This window comes from Manihot esculenta, chromosome 8 (genome assembly GCF_001659605.2).
Source record: "Manihot esculenta cultivar AM560-2 chromosome 8, M.esculenta_v8, whole genome shotgun sequence".
Taxonomy (NCBI): Eukaryota; Viridiplantae; Streptophyta; class Magnoliopsida; order Malpighiales; family Euphorbiaceae; genus Manihot; species Manihot esculenta.
In genome coordinates, this window is record NC_035168.2 from 36,232,282 (window position 1) to 36,245,962 (window position 13,681).

General features: G+C 34.1%; 2 protein-coding genes across 7 annotated transcripts; both read right to left on the reverse strand.

Annotated features, from left to right (window-relative positions):
• Positions 1 to 270: 270 nt before the first annotated feature.
• LOC110620451 lies at positions 271 to 8,072 on the reverse strand. Of its 6 annotated transcripts, none has more exons than XM_021764196.2 (13): positions 7,918 to 8,072; positions 6,912 to 7,267; positions 6,679 to 6,829; positions 5,821 to 6,149; positions 5,603 to 5,750; positions 4,133 to 4,473; positions 3,910 to 4,060; positions 2,779 to 3,113; positions 2,596 to 2,710; positions 2,005 to 2,330; positions 1,775 to 1,925; positions 1,132 to 1,469; positions 271 to 856 (listed from the first exon to the last, which is right to left on the reverse strand). In XM_021764196.2, the coding sequence occupies exons 2-13, from the start codon at positions 7,242 to 7,244 to the stop codon at positions 353 to 355; spliced, it is 3,222 nt and encodes a 1,073-aa protein (XP_021619888.1). In that variant the 5' UTR covers positions 7,245 to 7,267; positions 7,918 to 8,072; the 3' UTR covers positions 271 to 352. The 6 variants fall into 6 exon arrangements, with proteins under 6 accessions (XP_021619888.1, XP_021619886.1, XP_021619885.1 ...); XM_021764194.2 differs by having other exon boundaries at positions 6,912 to 7,376; positions 7,918 to 8,071; XM_021764193.2 differs by having other exon boundaries at positions 6,912 to 7,429; positions 7,918 to 8,060.
• A 1,221-nt stretch (positions 8,073 to 9,293) lies between these two features.
• LOC110620455 (signal peptidase complex subunit 3B) lies at positions 9,294 to 12,635 on the reverse strand. The gene is made up of 6 exons (XM_021764203.2): positions 12,289 to 12,635; positions 12,141 to 12,188; positions 10,638 to 10,700; positions 9,997 to 10,050; positions 9,707 to 9,793; positions 9,294 to 9,609 (listed from the first exon to the last, which is right to left on the reverse strand). The coding sequence occupies exons 1-6, from the start codon at positions 12,412 to 12,414 to the stop codon at positions 9,484 to 9,486; spliced, it is 504 nt and encodes a 167-aa protein (XP_021619895.1). The 5' UTR covers positions 12,415 to 12,635; the 3' UTR covers positions 9,294 to 9,483.
• Positions 12,636 to 13,681: the final 1,046 nt, after the last annotated feature.

Consider the following 13,681-nt stretch of genomic DNA (forward strand, 5'->3'; position numbering starts at 1 on the left):
TTTCATCGAGACATTTCATCAAGCAAAGTTACCTCACTGGGCCGCATGCACTGTATGCACGCACAGCCCAGGGTCCATCAGAATTCTTTCAGGAAAGGGATCCTATTTGCAATCGTATTCCTCATCTTTCGCCGTGACCCGACACCGGTGAACTGGAGGACCAAGGTCGAATGCAGACTGAATTTGGAGATTTTTTGCCATCATGAATAGCAACACATGAATCATATAATAGCAACACATGAATCATATAGGAAGAAGAAAAGAAAGTGATTGAAATAAACAGCACTGCATTGACATTGGGCCTATCTTACACAACTTTGAACTGTACAATGATAACGCAGTCAGGCAGACACTATCTATGGAGCTTTGTAAATAACCATTTCCTCCTCTGATTTACATCCATTCCCACAAAAACCTTGGCCTTTTTCTCATTTTCTAGAAGTTGACAGGCTTCCAAGAAGAGCTCATCGTCCATATCTGGTATAGCTTGAAGTGCATCAACAATGACTTCTATTGACATATGCTCTTTTGCCTCCTTGCTTCCCATTGTTTTGACCATGTGCAGCTTCCGACCAAGTGCTTTTGAATCCTCCATCTTCTGTCTTTGAACTTTCCTAGAAGCCACTGAGGTTGATGAAGTTACAAGTTTCCGTTTTTTCCTGCGATCAGATGTCTCAAATTCTTCAGTCTGATTTGCATCTCCATTAATTCCATAGAGCCCCATGTCTGTTTCAATCTCCATTTTTACACCCAAATTACTTGATCTTCTAACTGGCAATTCATTACCATAAATCACGCAAAGATCATCATAGCTACTTAAGATTCTATCTTTGTACTTACTTGCATGTGGATGTTCCTGAAGAAAAGTTTCATCATAAGAAAAGCTAAACAAAAAAAAGGGTTATATATTTGAATGCAGACTACTTACAGATCTGTTTCAATCTGTTTCAATCTGTTTCAGAAACAGTATCACTTCAGAAATTGTAAATTACTAGATACTGTTTTTTAAAGGTCGAAGGATATAGAAAGCCAGACAGACCATACCCACAGGAGCAAGGAGAGGGGGGGAGAAGTTGGTAAATGGGAAAATTTTTTCTAGCCCTTGATTTTGTTTGTGAGAAAGAAAAGCACCTGGATATAAGATAGCCAATAATCATCATCAGCAATTATTGTTCGCTCAGTTTCATCCCAATAGAAACCATTCTGATTCAGAAGAACTGTGATGTTGTCATACTCTTCCATCAAACTAAAGTACCAGCTTTCTACAGCATCTCTGTCACAGAGGAGGCCAAACTTCTCATTGAATGAAGCAATTATCCAGGACCATGCATGCTCGTTGAATGTCTGACCAATCTTATTTCCCTTAATCACCTGCTCTAACAGAAGTTCAATGAAATAGACTTCCATTGTCTTTGTCCAATTTATTTGTGAATGGTCAAAGTCAGAAGGGGATAGGCCATCCTCGTCCCCTGCAATTCCAAATAAAGAAATAAGTAGAAGAACTATTGTTTATGGTGCATTTAAAGAGAGATTGATCTTGCACTAGCTTGTTTCCAAAATAGAAAATCAGAATAGCTGTCCTGTCAACAATTACAATGGCTAAACTTGTAATTAACATACGTTACTGCAGTTTTACATGGCCTCAGGCCATCATACTTGTAGCCATAGATTTTATTACAGAATCATAATTTGGGATGCAATCTTGTCCATAAATATAGTGTGCAAAGCCAGAGAGAGAGAGAGAGAGAGAGAGAGAGAGAGAGAGAGAACATACCAAAATTTGGTCCCAGGATATACTCATCAGCCGCCATTGCATGACATGAATAGCTGAGTCTTCCATTATTGTTTGCATCTCCAAATATCAAGAATAAATCATTATAATTTGGGAGAGTTCTATTGCGGTATGACCAAGCATCTGGGTTTTCCTGCACTAAACAGATGTAAGCTACGAGGACCTTGAAGATTTTTATCAACCAGATTATTCAATTAAGAAGAAAAAATCACCTTCAAATAAGAATTCCAGAGATCATCATCAGCAATTATCATCTGTCTCAGTTCATCCCATGCAAATCCTTCCTGATCAAGTAAACTTTTCATACCATTGAATCGCTTCATCAAATCCATAAAATGGCACTTTAAGACATCTTTGTCATGCTGAAACCCAAATTCAGCACTCATCTTTGCAGCCATATCACTCCATGCTTGCCTATTAAATCTTAGATTAACCATACTTCCATGATGAACATGCTCTATCATTAGATCAATGAAATACCGGTCCATTGGTGGAGTCCAATCAGTTCTCCGGCAACAACTATTATTAGGTTTGGTTCCTTGAATCAATTTCAGAACAAAATGAATTCAAAAGTGTTAACCATGGAATAATCAATCACTGTAGTTGATAAACGATAACATCAATTTCTTTATGCGCATCACATATACAACACTCATTCCAGTAGTAATAATAACCTCACTCAAAAATAAAAAACAGGTAGTGAAATAAAAAGAAACAAAAAGATAAAGCATAAAGGCTCACACAATGAGAAGTGCTGACAAATCAACAAAAATAAAACCCACAATGACCATCACAGCCAATACCTGGACAAGATTGGTCACCCCCTCCTCCATCCGAAGCTGAATTTCCATAAATCAAGAACAAGTCATTGTAATTTGGCTTGCAATCAGTTCCATATGAAACAGCATCTGGGTTTCCCTACATTAAGCCAGAAGTTAGGCACTTGCTATTTTAAACATGCATAAAATCAAGAACAGGAAGCGCACCTTTGCATAGGCATCCCAAACATCATTATATGCCGTAACCAACTGCTGTGATTCATCCCAAGAAAATCCTCTCTGGGTGAGTAGATTCTTCATATCATTGAACAATCTCCCCAAAGATTTATGATAATACTTCAGAACGTTTTTGTCAAGTTTTAGTTCAAATTTTTCCTTGAACAACATAGCCATATCTATCCAAGTATGATTATCCAGAGCGTCATCAATCTTATTCCCTCTAATCACTTTATCTAACAAAAGGTCAATAAAATAGCGAAACATAGGAGGCGTCCAATCAGCTCTTGCACAATCACCATTTGTATAGCATTGGACATCCTCTCCTGCCAACACAAAATTCTCACAATTATTCTCAGCTTAATTAATGAACATACCAACATCATGATTCAGATCACCCCTCAGGGATCCAGGACCCATGGTACTTGATGTTAAATATCTGAAGTATGAAAATTGGAGCAAAGCAAAATTTGAGATTGTGATCAGGCTTGAAGTGGTAAAACTTGAAGCAAATAGAAAACTTAGCATCACCCTAACAGAGGGGGAGAGCAAATGCAGATTAATCTTGCATTCTCATTAACTTTGAAGCATAGTAACAAATAACTTGGAATCTCTGCAAGAGTGAAGAAAATAGTAGCCATGTTCAGGCATTAGAAGGAGAGAGAAAGAGATAGAGATAGACCATGTTCAAATGAAATAAGTGACATAAAATCACGACTCCACAAACTTTCAGACAACACTGTGAAATGAAAAGAATATTCTGTAACATTAACACTATAGAATAGAGGAAATATTAAAGATCATATATTAGACAGGCCTCCATCAAAATAATCCAACTTTGGCACACATTACCAATTTTAGCCAATCCTTTCAATTTATCAATTTGCAACTTAACCTTTCATATTTGTATCAATTTTAACAATCAAACTCAAATTGTATATTCATATACATATATATATATATTGCTGAATCAATTAAAATATTATTGTTTTAATTATTTTTTCTTTCCTTTATAGCTGTAACATTGCATTTTTATCCATCAGTCTCAACCAAGATAATAAGCTCTGAATGGTCCAAAGAACATTTTTATTCTAAGCGTGATGAGTGAAACAAGAAACATACCAATCATAAAAGCTGGTCCATTGCTGTCAAGATCTACATTATGAGTGCTGAGACTGTATCTTCCTTTGGAAATTTCTTCACCGAATATAACGCATAACTTATGATAGCTAGGCACAGTTTTATTTCTATGTGATCGAACATCAGGATGTACCTGCTTATATTACATGTAAGTCACAGAGAATACCAATGTGTCTCTGATACAAGAAAAATCATGAAAAATCACCTTGACAAAGGAGTCCCAAACATAATCTTCTGCAGTTACTATCTCTTGATTCTCATCCCAAGAAAACCCATTCTGCTCAAGAAGAAAGTTTACAACATTGTATTGCCTCCTCAAATGTATGTACCGATTCTTCAGAATTTCTTTCTCGTAATGTGATCCAAATCTCTCATTGAACAACTTGATCATTTCAATCCAAGCCTCAGTTGTCAATTCAAGACCAATTTTATTCCCTCTAAGTGCCTGGTCTTGCAGCAAATCAACGAAGTAATGATCCATAGCAGGTGTCCAGCAGGGCCCAAAACCATTACTTAGAACAGAAAAATTAACATCCTTTTCTTCACCTGCATGAGTAATAATTCACAAAATTATAACAGCTTCAAAAGTAAGGTACGTGAATTACCACCATTAGCATATAGCAAGTAATCAGTTAGGATCCCTGTTAGAATTAATGAGATTTATAGAATTGAAATTTTAGAGAGAATGAGAATTAGGGACTCAACCCAGGAAGAGGAAAATAACTTTTGGGACTCAAACCCATAGCTTTGAGAAGAAAATAAAGTAGGGATTTCAACTCTTAGCTATGATGAGTATAATAAGAGACTACAGTCCTTGGCTGTCAAATCATGAAGAAGGAGAGAAGAACAAGTAGAAGAATCCCAAAATTTTTAAATGAGAATAAGAAGAAGCCCAAAAGTTTTAAAGAACAAAAGGAAGAGGAGGACCAGAATTTTAAAGGGAAGATATACTGCAAATTGGATACACCTCGAGCTGATTTTTGTTTCCTAATAACACAAAAAAAAGAACATAAAATTGGGACAAGATGGCCAAGAAATCAGACCTTAAACCCATAATTTTCTGCAAAATAAGAAAGTAGAGTAAGACCTTAAACCAAAAATTAAGAGAGGAGAAGCCTTGGTATTTTCTTTAGGCTCTCATACCATATAGAAATTTAGAAAGAAAAAAGATGGGGGAAAATCACAAAAAAGAAGGTTTTACGTGGTTTGGCTATGGAGAGCCCATATCCACATATAGAAAACCTCAAAGGGCTATACTAGTACACTTATTCACTTGTGTTGTCTTTTTTCATAATAAACAGAAACGCCATTTTTAGAATAAAAGATACATAACATATATAGAATGCTATCAATAAATTATAAATCAATCATAAGATTATGATAATCAATCTCATGATTTACTCATAATCATGAGATTACCATAAATCTTTTCTTAAGATTCTTTATTAAGGAAAAATCTCATAATAAATTTTGGCAAACAGAAGCCATTAGTTCTATCACCCTGGAGCTATGCCTTTAAAATGAATTGAATGCAAACGTATCAGGTTGATATGATTAGAAAATCAGACACAAAGATCAATTTTAGATCAGAGGACATCAAATATCCAGTATATCTTTGTACATCTTGAACTACAGGAAATCAAAGATAACTTGACAAAATAAATAATAAACTCACAAGGCCTAACTTGCGTGGTGTCATCTTCAAAGTTTTTATCTTGGTCTAGATCTAAGTGTCCATTGACAACTTCATTGCCATAAATCAAATTCAACTCCCGATAGTTCAGTAAGGTCTTCTTTCGGTATGAATGTGCACCTGGGTGTGCCTACATCCATAACAGCAAGTATAAAATAAAAAAGGTATATGCTAGCATACAAATATAAGTGATATTGTACCTTGATAATCTTTTCCCAAGCAGCATCTTCAGCCACTATCATTTGTTGTCTTTCATACCATGAAAATCCTTTTCTCTCAAGTAGGCTTCTTATATCACTATAGTACTTGAACAATTTCTTATAACGTCGCTTCAAAAAAGTTTTTCCATATTGAGAACAAAATTTTGCATTGAACAAAGTGAGCATGTCTTTCCACGCTTGTTTGCTGAATGTCTTATCCATTTTATGTCCCTTTTTAAGTTGGTCCAACATAAGCTCAACAAAGTATCGGTCCATGGCCGGTGTCCAATCTGTTTTCACACGCTCACTTCCCACTGGAGCAATGCCACCTATAGCAAATTAGCAACACCACTTATAGGTAAAGAAATAAAGAAAAATGTTGCATTTCTTCACAATATAAATGCTTATTATATAGATAAACATTATAAACTGCTAGAGGATAATAATTCAACTCAAGCTTACATTAACATCTCCTAGTTAAATAACACATTGACTAAGAAATTTGCTGAACCAAGGAAAAAAAATTAAAGTCACTTCAAGAAATATAGATCAATCACTTAACAAGGCCCATAATATCTGGGGCAGTTACTATGTCAGGCCAAAGTTTTTGACAAATTTTGAAGATCTCATGCTTAAAAGTCTCTAATATTTTAGAGATTATGTATTGACATTTTCATGCAACATGGATTCCATATGACTTCATTGTACTGCATGTTTAAAGTTCATAGTTAAAAGAGCCAGGCATGAAAAATTATATGCGCCAATCAAATTGGCATATTGTAGACCAGAAGAAACAATTTTTAAATGCAAAAATACAAAATCAAGAATAAAACATCGAGATCCTTAACTATAGCATACCAATACTGAGCCCCTGAATGTCATCGTCTATGTCTACATCATGACTTGAACGGCTGTATCTTCCATCTGCAGTTGTATATGCATATATCAAGCACAGATCGTTGAAGTTCATCAAAGACTTCCTCTTGTAGAATTGTGCATCTGGGTGGACCTGATCATTTGTACTTTTATCAATAAAATTTTATAAATATGGTCAGAGATAGGGGGAGATAACAGAATAAAAAGCACTGGACCTTGATGAAAGCATCCCAGACATCATCATCAGCTATCACCATTTTCTGAGTATCATCCCAAGAAAATCCATTCTGTTCAAGAAGATTCTTCACATCATTGTATTGCTTCCATAAATTTGTATAATGACTTTTCAAGATATCCCTGTCATATTTAGTCCCAAATTTAGCATTGAACATGGTCAGCATATCTGCCCAAGCTTGCTTGTTGAAGGTATGACCCATTCTATTACCCCTATGCATCTGATCTAGCATAAGATCAATAAAATACTGTTCCATCATAGGTGTCCAATTTGTCCTTGTTCGATCTCCACCCTGAGGGACTTGACTGCCCATTTCTTTTCCCTATATCAATATGTCTGTTGCAACAAAGTTTTGGTTACCAGGTGCTAGCCCGATAGGGAAAGAAAACCAATTTAGTTGCTTGTGCATGAATCTATTCTTCTATCATTGGCAAGAATTCCTACACTGCAGAACATCCAACCATTACATATTACACAGTTCTGGTGACGGGGAGGGACCTGCATTTCCAAACAGAGCAGATATCTTGCACCTCAAACTCACAGCAATGCCAAAGTCTTTTGACATTGCACTAGACAGTAACTTCTATACATTATACAACTTCTACTATACAACCAAATAACACGTATGCCAATATTGGGACTTGTAAAGGATGTTAACCAAAGTACAAGAGTTACAAAATTGCCAAGTTCAAAGAAGCAAGCTTACAGTTAATACACAAATCCAGCCCCAGAGATGACACAATTCAATATAAAAATTTACCAAAAATTTAATCAGAAATACCCTTTGATTGATACTTAAAAATTTGTGATACATGAAAATGGAAAACAGAAAATAGAAATTTTACTTTAACATTAGAAGACAAGACAATAACTTTTCATTTTTCCAACATTTTCCAAGTAACCAAACGCGAATCGCATCATATATGCATATATAAGAGAAGCGCAAAGTAAATGGTATAAGAGCAAGAGATGATGATTTTTTGTACCTTATTTCAAATAGCAGATGAGATAAGAGATTGAAAACTGAAAAATTATCGCCTGGGCGGAGCTGCTTTGTGGATCTTTTGCAGCTGTAGCTTGCAGCCCACAGTCTAGGATGAATAAGTATGGTTGGTTTGGTTGCTTCGCATAGCATACTCCTGTTCTGGGATAAGAATGTCCTAAAAATGATTTAGGGTTTTGTTTATCCTCTCACCTTTTAAGTTTCCCTTTTTGTGTGTGTGTTTTATTGATTAACACCAAAATTTAATTTGAGATCTCAGAATACTCATAACGTCTGTAATACGATTATATTTTATTGTTTCTTGTAGGGATGGCTATCTATTTGATTCGGTTAAATTTTAATAAAATAAATTTAAATAGTTATAATTGATTTTGGAATGAATTTAAATTTAAAAGATTCGATTCAATTTTAATAAAATAAATTTAAATAGTTATAATTAAATTTAAAATGGATTCACATTTAAAAAATAATATTCGTTTAAAATTATTTATTATTCGAATTCGTTTATATAAATAATTAATTTAATATAAAATATATTTTATAATAATATTTATAAAAAAAATTTATATTTTTTTAAAAATTAAAATTTAAATATTTTTTAAATAAAAATTATTAATGAAAAAATATTTTTTATATAAATTATTATGATAATAATAATTGAATTTGTGGCTGGTTGGAGTGATTTAAATTAATTTTTAATCGAATTAGAAATGAGTTTAAATATTATTAATATAAATTAAATTTAGTTTAATTTTGATGAATACCATACCCATTTTCATCCCTAATTTCTTGCATTGAATCAAAATGTAGGAATCAAAATGCAAACATAAAATGGAGGTTAATAATAAAGGGTTTTATCATTTATTCAAAATTTAAATGATAATTCAAGAAATCATAAAATCAAATGCGAATATAAAAAAATGGGTTTAATTAATTATATAGAAAGGTTTAAATATCACAACCCAATTTTACGCATTATATTGGAATTTTAAATATTATGTTCATATATATATATTAATTACCATCAAACCAAACACATTCATCCATGATTAAGACATTATTGAATCTTCACATAGTTTAAAGATTCTCGGAAAATAAAGTTTTTCATCACGATCTGGCTACAAGATTCGAAACAAAAGTCGGTAAAGCACATATGCTATGACAGCAATCGCACCCGAAACTAATTCCCCAAGTGAGCCTTACACCAATTGTTGAGATCTAAACACCTTTTATGGCTATACGAGGACTGGTATATGCATTCTGATCAAACCACTAAAGGCTCAAAACGCCATTTACGTGCCTCCCGACCGCAGAACCCCAGTTCTGATGAATATTTTGACCAAGCTTTGGTACAACATCGACAAGCCTGAATAGATTTTCCACATCTTTTAAATAAAATTATGTGAGGCACCAAAATATCCCAAAAGAATCATTTTCTTTGTCAACATCCATTTCTCTGTTTCTAGATTTTCAGTTCAGCCGAACTTTATCATCTCATATTACTGTCTTAAGTTACAGCTAAAAAAGAGTACAACAAAGACCATATCCTTTATCTATACTCTTCTGGCAAACGATATCCTGACATGACTAGTTTATCGACAAACATCTTGCCTGTCTTGGGCATGACATGCCAGTGCAAAGTCAAATTGAATTCTTTACCACGAAGATTGCTTCCCTACAAATTGTAAAATAAAGTTTAGCACAACAGGAGAAACACCTACGCTGGATCGAATGATGGGCATAAAAAAATAAACTTCATGAGAAAAACACACCTGGTCAACAAACCGATACTTGTTTGCAGTTTGAATCCAAAAGCTTGCGTGCTCTTTGGTTGGTATAATTGCATCCCAGAGTGAAACCTAGCACATAATGTTAAAACAATATAAGCAGTGAACGCAGTCCCTGTAGAAGAACCCAACATTTGGGGAGACAGATGACATGGACTTGCCTAAGATTCAAATGTTCAATACGAAACACAGGTAGACAAACGATTCTAGCTCCCATTATTACCTCACAAATACAAAACTGAAACAGAAAATATTTTATTTCTGGACCAAAGTACCTGGTTCAAGGAATTCTTTGGGGTTTCATACTCTGCAGCTACAAATGCAAAAACCTGCAAAACTTGGTAAGGTTATTACTATGCATGCTTGAGAGAACCCCTAATGTCAGTGCACAGATTTTTTTTTTTTAAAGAAATAAAAATAGCTTTCTAGAACAATTTCAAGAAATTCCATAAAGAAGCCAATGCGTCTGGCATCCCAATGAGTTCAAAAATCCCTGCACTCATGGGTGACAAAATTATGATGTAATTATTAAGTAAACATGTGACATAGCTGGTCATTTGAAGGAGAATGTATGGCATTCAATCCAATAACAGGAATAGAGAGAATCTGAATCTCTGTTTTATTAATCTCTTCCAACACTATATTCTTGTCTATGGTCCTAAAATAAAGTCTCAATCATGACACACAAGAAATTTAACAAAGACTCCAAAATTTTCAAAATACATCTCCCAATTTGCCAGAATAAAAGCAGAGAAACTTTAATAGGAAAATTGCATGTTCAATAGTAAACGATTTGCTCAATTTGATACTCGAACAACTTAGCTCGACACATGAACCACATGATACCCCTAATCTAAATTGAAATGACAATAATCATAGAACAAAGGAAAGTTACAAAGATTTTCATATGAAGTACCTGCTTAGTGTTCCATGTAAACAGTGACCGTAAATCAGCTGTTATATTCATTGTGAGGCTAACCTACACCAAACGAAAAGCCAGTTAATTATCATCATACCTATAACAAGCATACAAAGCAGTCATGTAAAAATTGTCGAAATATAGAGTTATTAAACTATTTGAATGAAGAAAGTGAAGTGGTTGACACCACAACATTATCTTGTGAACTCAACTACAAGAAATGAGGAGTCCTTTTGGAAGAAGAACTTAGACGGTTTATGTCCAAATTGCATTCAATCTACTGCAAGTGAGAAATTTTTCTTGCAACATTCATTCCTCAATTCTTGACTTGCCAGTTAAAAAGGATAATAAAAAGTAACTGATCCAAAATCATTGCAATAGGTGCAAGACCATGATGTGACCTAAACAAAGGTTTTTGATATTTTATAAATTGATAAGAATCAGCTAAGACAAGTAACAAAATGAAGGATGTAACTGACTTTTGGTTCAATGTTACAGAAACAGAGGAAAAATCAAACTTTAATAAGCTAAATTAGATCTTTTTTTTCCAAGATATTCATGCATCAACTTTTACGATATTAAAATTTTGTTTTATCAGGATTCATTAGCTATGTTGAGTACTCTAGTTCAAGTTTTCTGAGAATTGAAACCAAGATAATATAGTTCTGAGGATCAACAAAAATATCAGAGTACACAAGCACATCAAAGAAATGAATAGAATGCCAATCCATCTGATACTCAAAGAAAATCATAAGTAACTTGAGATGCATAAAAATCCATTTTCTTCAAGAGAGTGATTCAATAAGCACACATTACATGTGGTGTGAAACTTCCAAACTCGTAACAGCAATATGAACATTGAATGTTGCAAAGAAAAAGTGAGAAGGGTGGGGGAATTCACTTTCATTAACATTAGATGACATGCAGTAGGATCAAATCTTAAGCAAACAAGTCTCTGAGATGTGAGTGGATCAGAAACTACAAATTCATCCAAAGACCTTTTGAATTTTAATACAATAAGCAAATATAGGTGGACATTACATGATGGCATTTCTACATTCTACAATCAAAAGTTATATTGTGTTATTTCAATAAGATACTGCTACATATCAGCACAAATACTGAGAAGTCAATACAGTACATCACAATAGCTGACCCAGAATTTGGAACCTGATCTAAATGCATAGACATTTAGTATTTTACAATTAGCTGAAATTTAACCCCCCCCCCCCCCCCCCAAAGATGTTTATTTTTCTTTTATTACAGGGCAAGTGGAATGGGGAGTCGAACAGGGTCTCTCCAGGTTCAACATATGCAGAGAACACTGGGCCATGTCTCGGCATGCCAAAATTAATAACAATTTGACAGCATTTTTATTCTTGGTTGGAATGGCAATAAATTCATGACAATTGAGCAAAATTGTCCTCTTAGAAGAAATTTTTTTTTGTAAATCTACTAAAAATTCAACTTCTCTTAGACAAATCAAAAGCCTAAACTTACCTCATCATTTCCATGCGGCTGCTTTTGAAACCAATTGATGTTCAATATCTACAATAGCAAAAAATCAAATAAGGGTTTCAAATTCCAACAGATCCAAAGAACCCTACGCATACGCAGATACATAACATATAAAAGAGTAATCACAGACCTGGATTTGCGAAGAGGGAGAGGGAGAATTAAAGGTATCGGAGAAGGAGGCGATAGCGCACATTAGCGCGAGGATGGTAACGGCGAAAGTAAGCAAAGCGTTTGCTCTATAGCCAAATGAATGCATGTTTGCTACTCCGAAGTCGTATTAGAGAGATTTTCCGTCGCTCCGTTTGGATGAAAGCAGTTGCTAACGCGCCAGAGCTAGTGGTGATTCCGGGACAGTAGCTGTGTTTCTTGCGGCGTCCCTATTGTGGTCAGTGTTGAGGTTTCCGGTCTGAGAAGAGAGAAAGAGACGCTTTGATTGGAGTCGTTTTGGGGGGCTTTGAGTTAGAGGGGAAAGAGGCGCGTGCGAGTCTGACTAGGATTTCTTGCTGTTTTGTCATTGGACGGTTACACGTCTATCTTGTGGGTCCATTTTGCTGATGTGGCAACTGTTACTCTTATATTTTTCTTTAATTTAATAAATTTTGTTTTTAAGAGAAAGTCATTTCATTTGAGAAAATAAATAATTATCAAATTTCTTTTTGTGTAAAAATTGGAAAATATTTTTTTTTTTTCCAAAGGGATTGCATTTCATTTAGAAAGGGAGAATACGAGGTTCAAGGCCTAAGACCAATACCCATTATAACAGCCCAACAGCAAATTAGTCTAGACCTAAAAATGTGAGGCTTTGATTCGAAAAGGATCAATTTGAAAAAGAAAAAGAATACAGTAACCATAGCGTCGCAAGACCAAACAACAAAAGCAGCATCGATTGAAGAAACAATCATCAGAAGGACGAAACAAATATGGCTTCTTCCGCACATAAATGCCAGTCAATCGGAAAAAGAAGATAAAAGTTCCATCACCGAAGGTCCATTACGAGATTTTGGACAGCATCAGAGCATGGTCGAAAACAGAGAAGGAGGAGATTCCTTAGAGACTGGATCATCACAACCTGGATATTGTGAGCGTCTCAGAAAAATACTCAAAACTCGAAACTTCAAGAAAGGTGAGATACCATAAAAAGCTTTGAAAGAGTGAAGAGCCGACAACAAAAACCTTAATCCTCCATGCGCATGCAAATAATGAAAAGGCAATGAAACACATCTGCATATAAAGAAAAACACTAAATAAACGTAAAATAATACAAATATTGCTAATAAATTTTATTTTTTAAATTAAAAAATTTAAAAATAAATTATTTCATTGATAAATATTTTTTTTAAAATAATACAAATTATTTTTCATAAATAAATGAAAATTAAGATAAAATTTTTTTATATATAAAAAAAAATCATAAAAAATATGTATATATATTTAAAAGATCTTGGGTGGCTATGTCCACTCCATCATGTGCCATTGATTAAAAATAAATTTATCATTATTTATAATTATTAAACATTTACACA

What these genes read in the sequence shown, in the direction of transcription:
- LOC110620451 (XM_021764196.2), bottom strand. Translation starts at nt 7,244, where the DNA reads ATGGGCAGTCAAGTCCCTCAGGGTGGAGATCGAACAAGGACAAATTGG. An exon ending in TCTGGGATGCTTTCATCAAG is followed by an intron (nt 6,830 to 6,911) that starts GTCCAGTGCTTT and finishes ACAAATGATCAG; the next exon opens with GTCCACCCAGATGCACAATT. An exon ending in ATTGGCTATCTTATATCCAG is followed by an intron (nt 857 to 1,131) that starts GTGCTTTTCTTT and finishes ACTTTTCTTCAG; the next exon opens with GAACATCCACATGCAAGTAA.
- LOC110620455 (XM_021764203.2), bottom strand. Translation starts at nt 12,414, where the DNA reads ATGCATTCATTTGGCTATAGAGCAAACGCTTTGCTTACTTTCGCCGTT. An exon ending in AGCCGCATGGAAATGATGAG is followed by an intron (nt 10,701 to 12,140) that starts GTAAGTTTAGGC and finishes CGTTTGGTGTAG; the next exon opens with GTTAGCCTCACAATGAATAT. An exon ending in TTACATGGAACACTAAGCAG is followed by an intron (nt 10,051 to 10,637) that starts GTACTTCATATG and finishes CAAGTTTTGCAG; the next exon opens with GTTTTTGCATTTGTAGCTGC.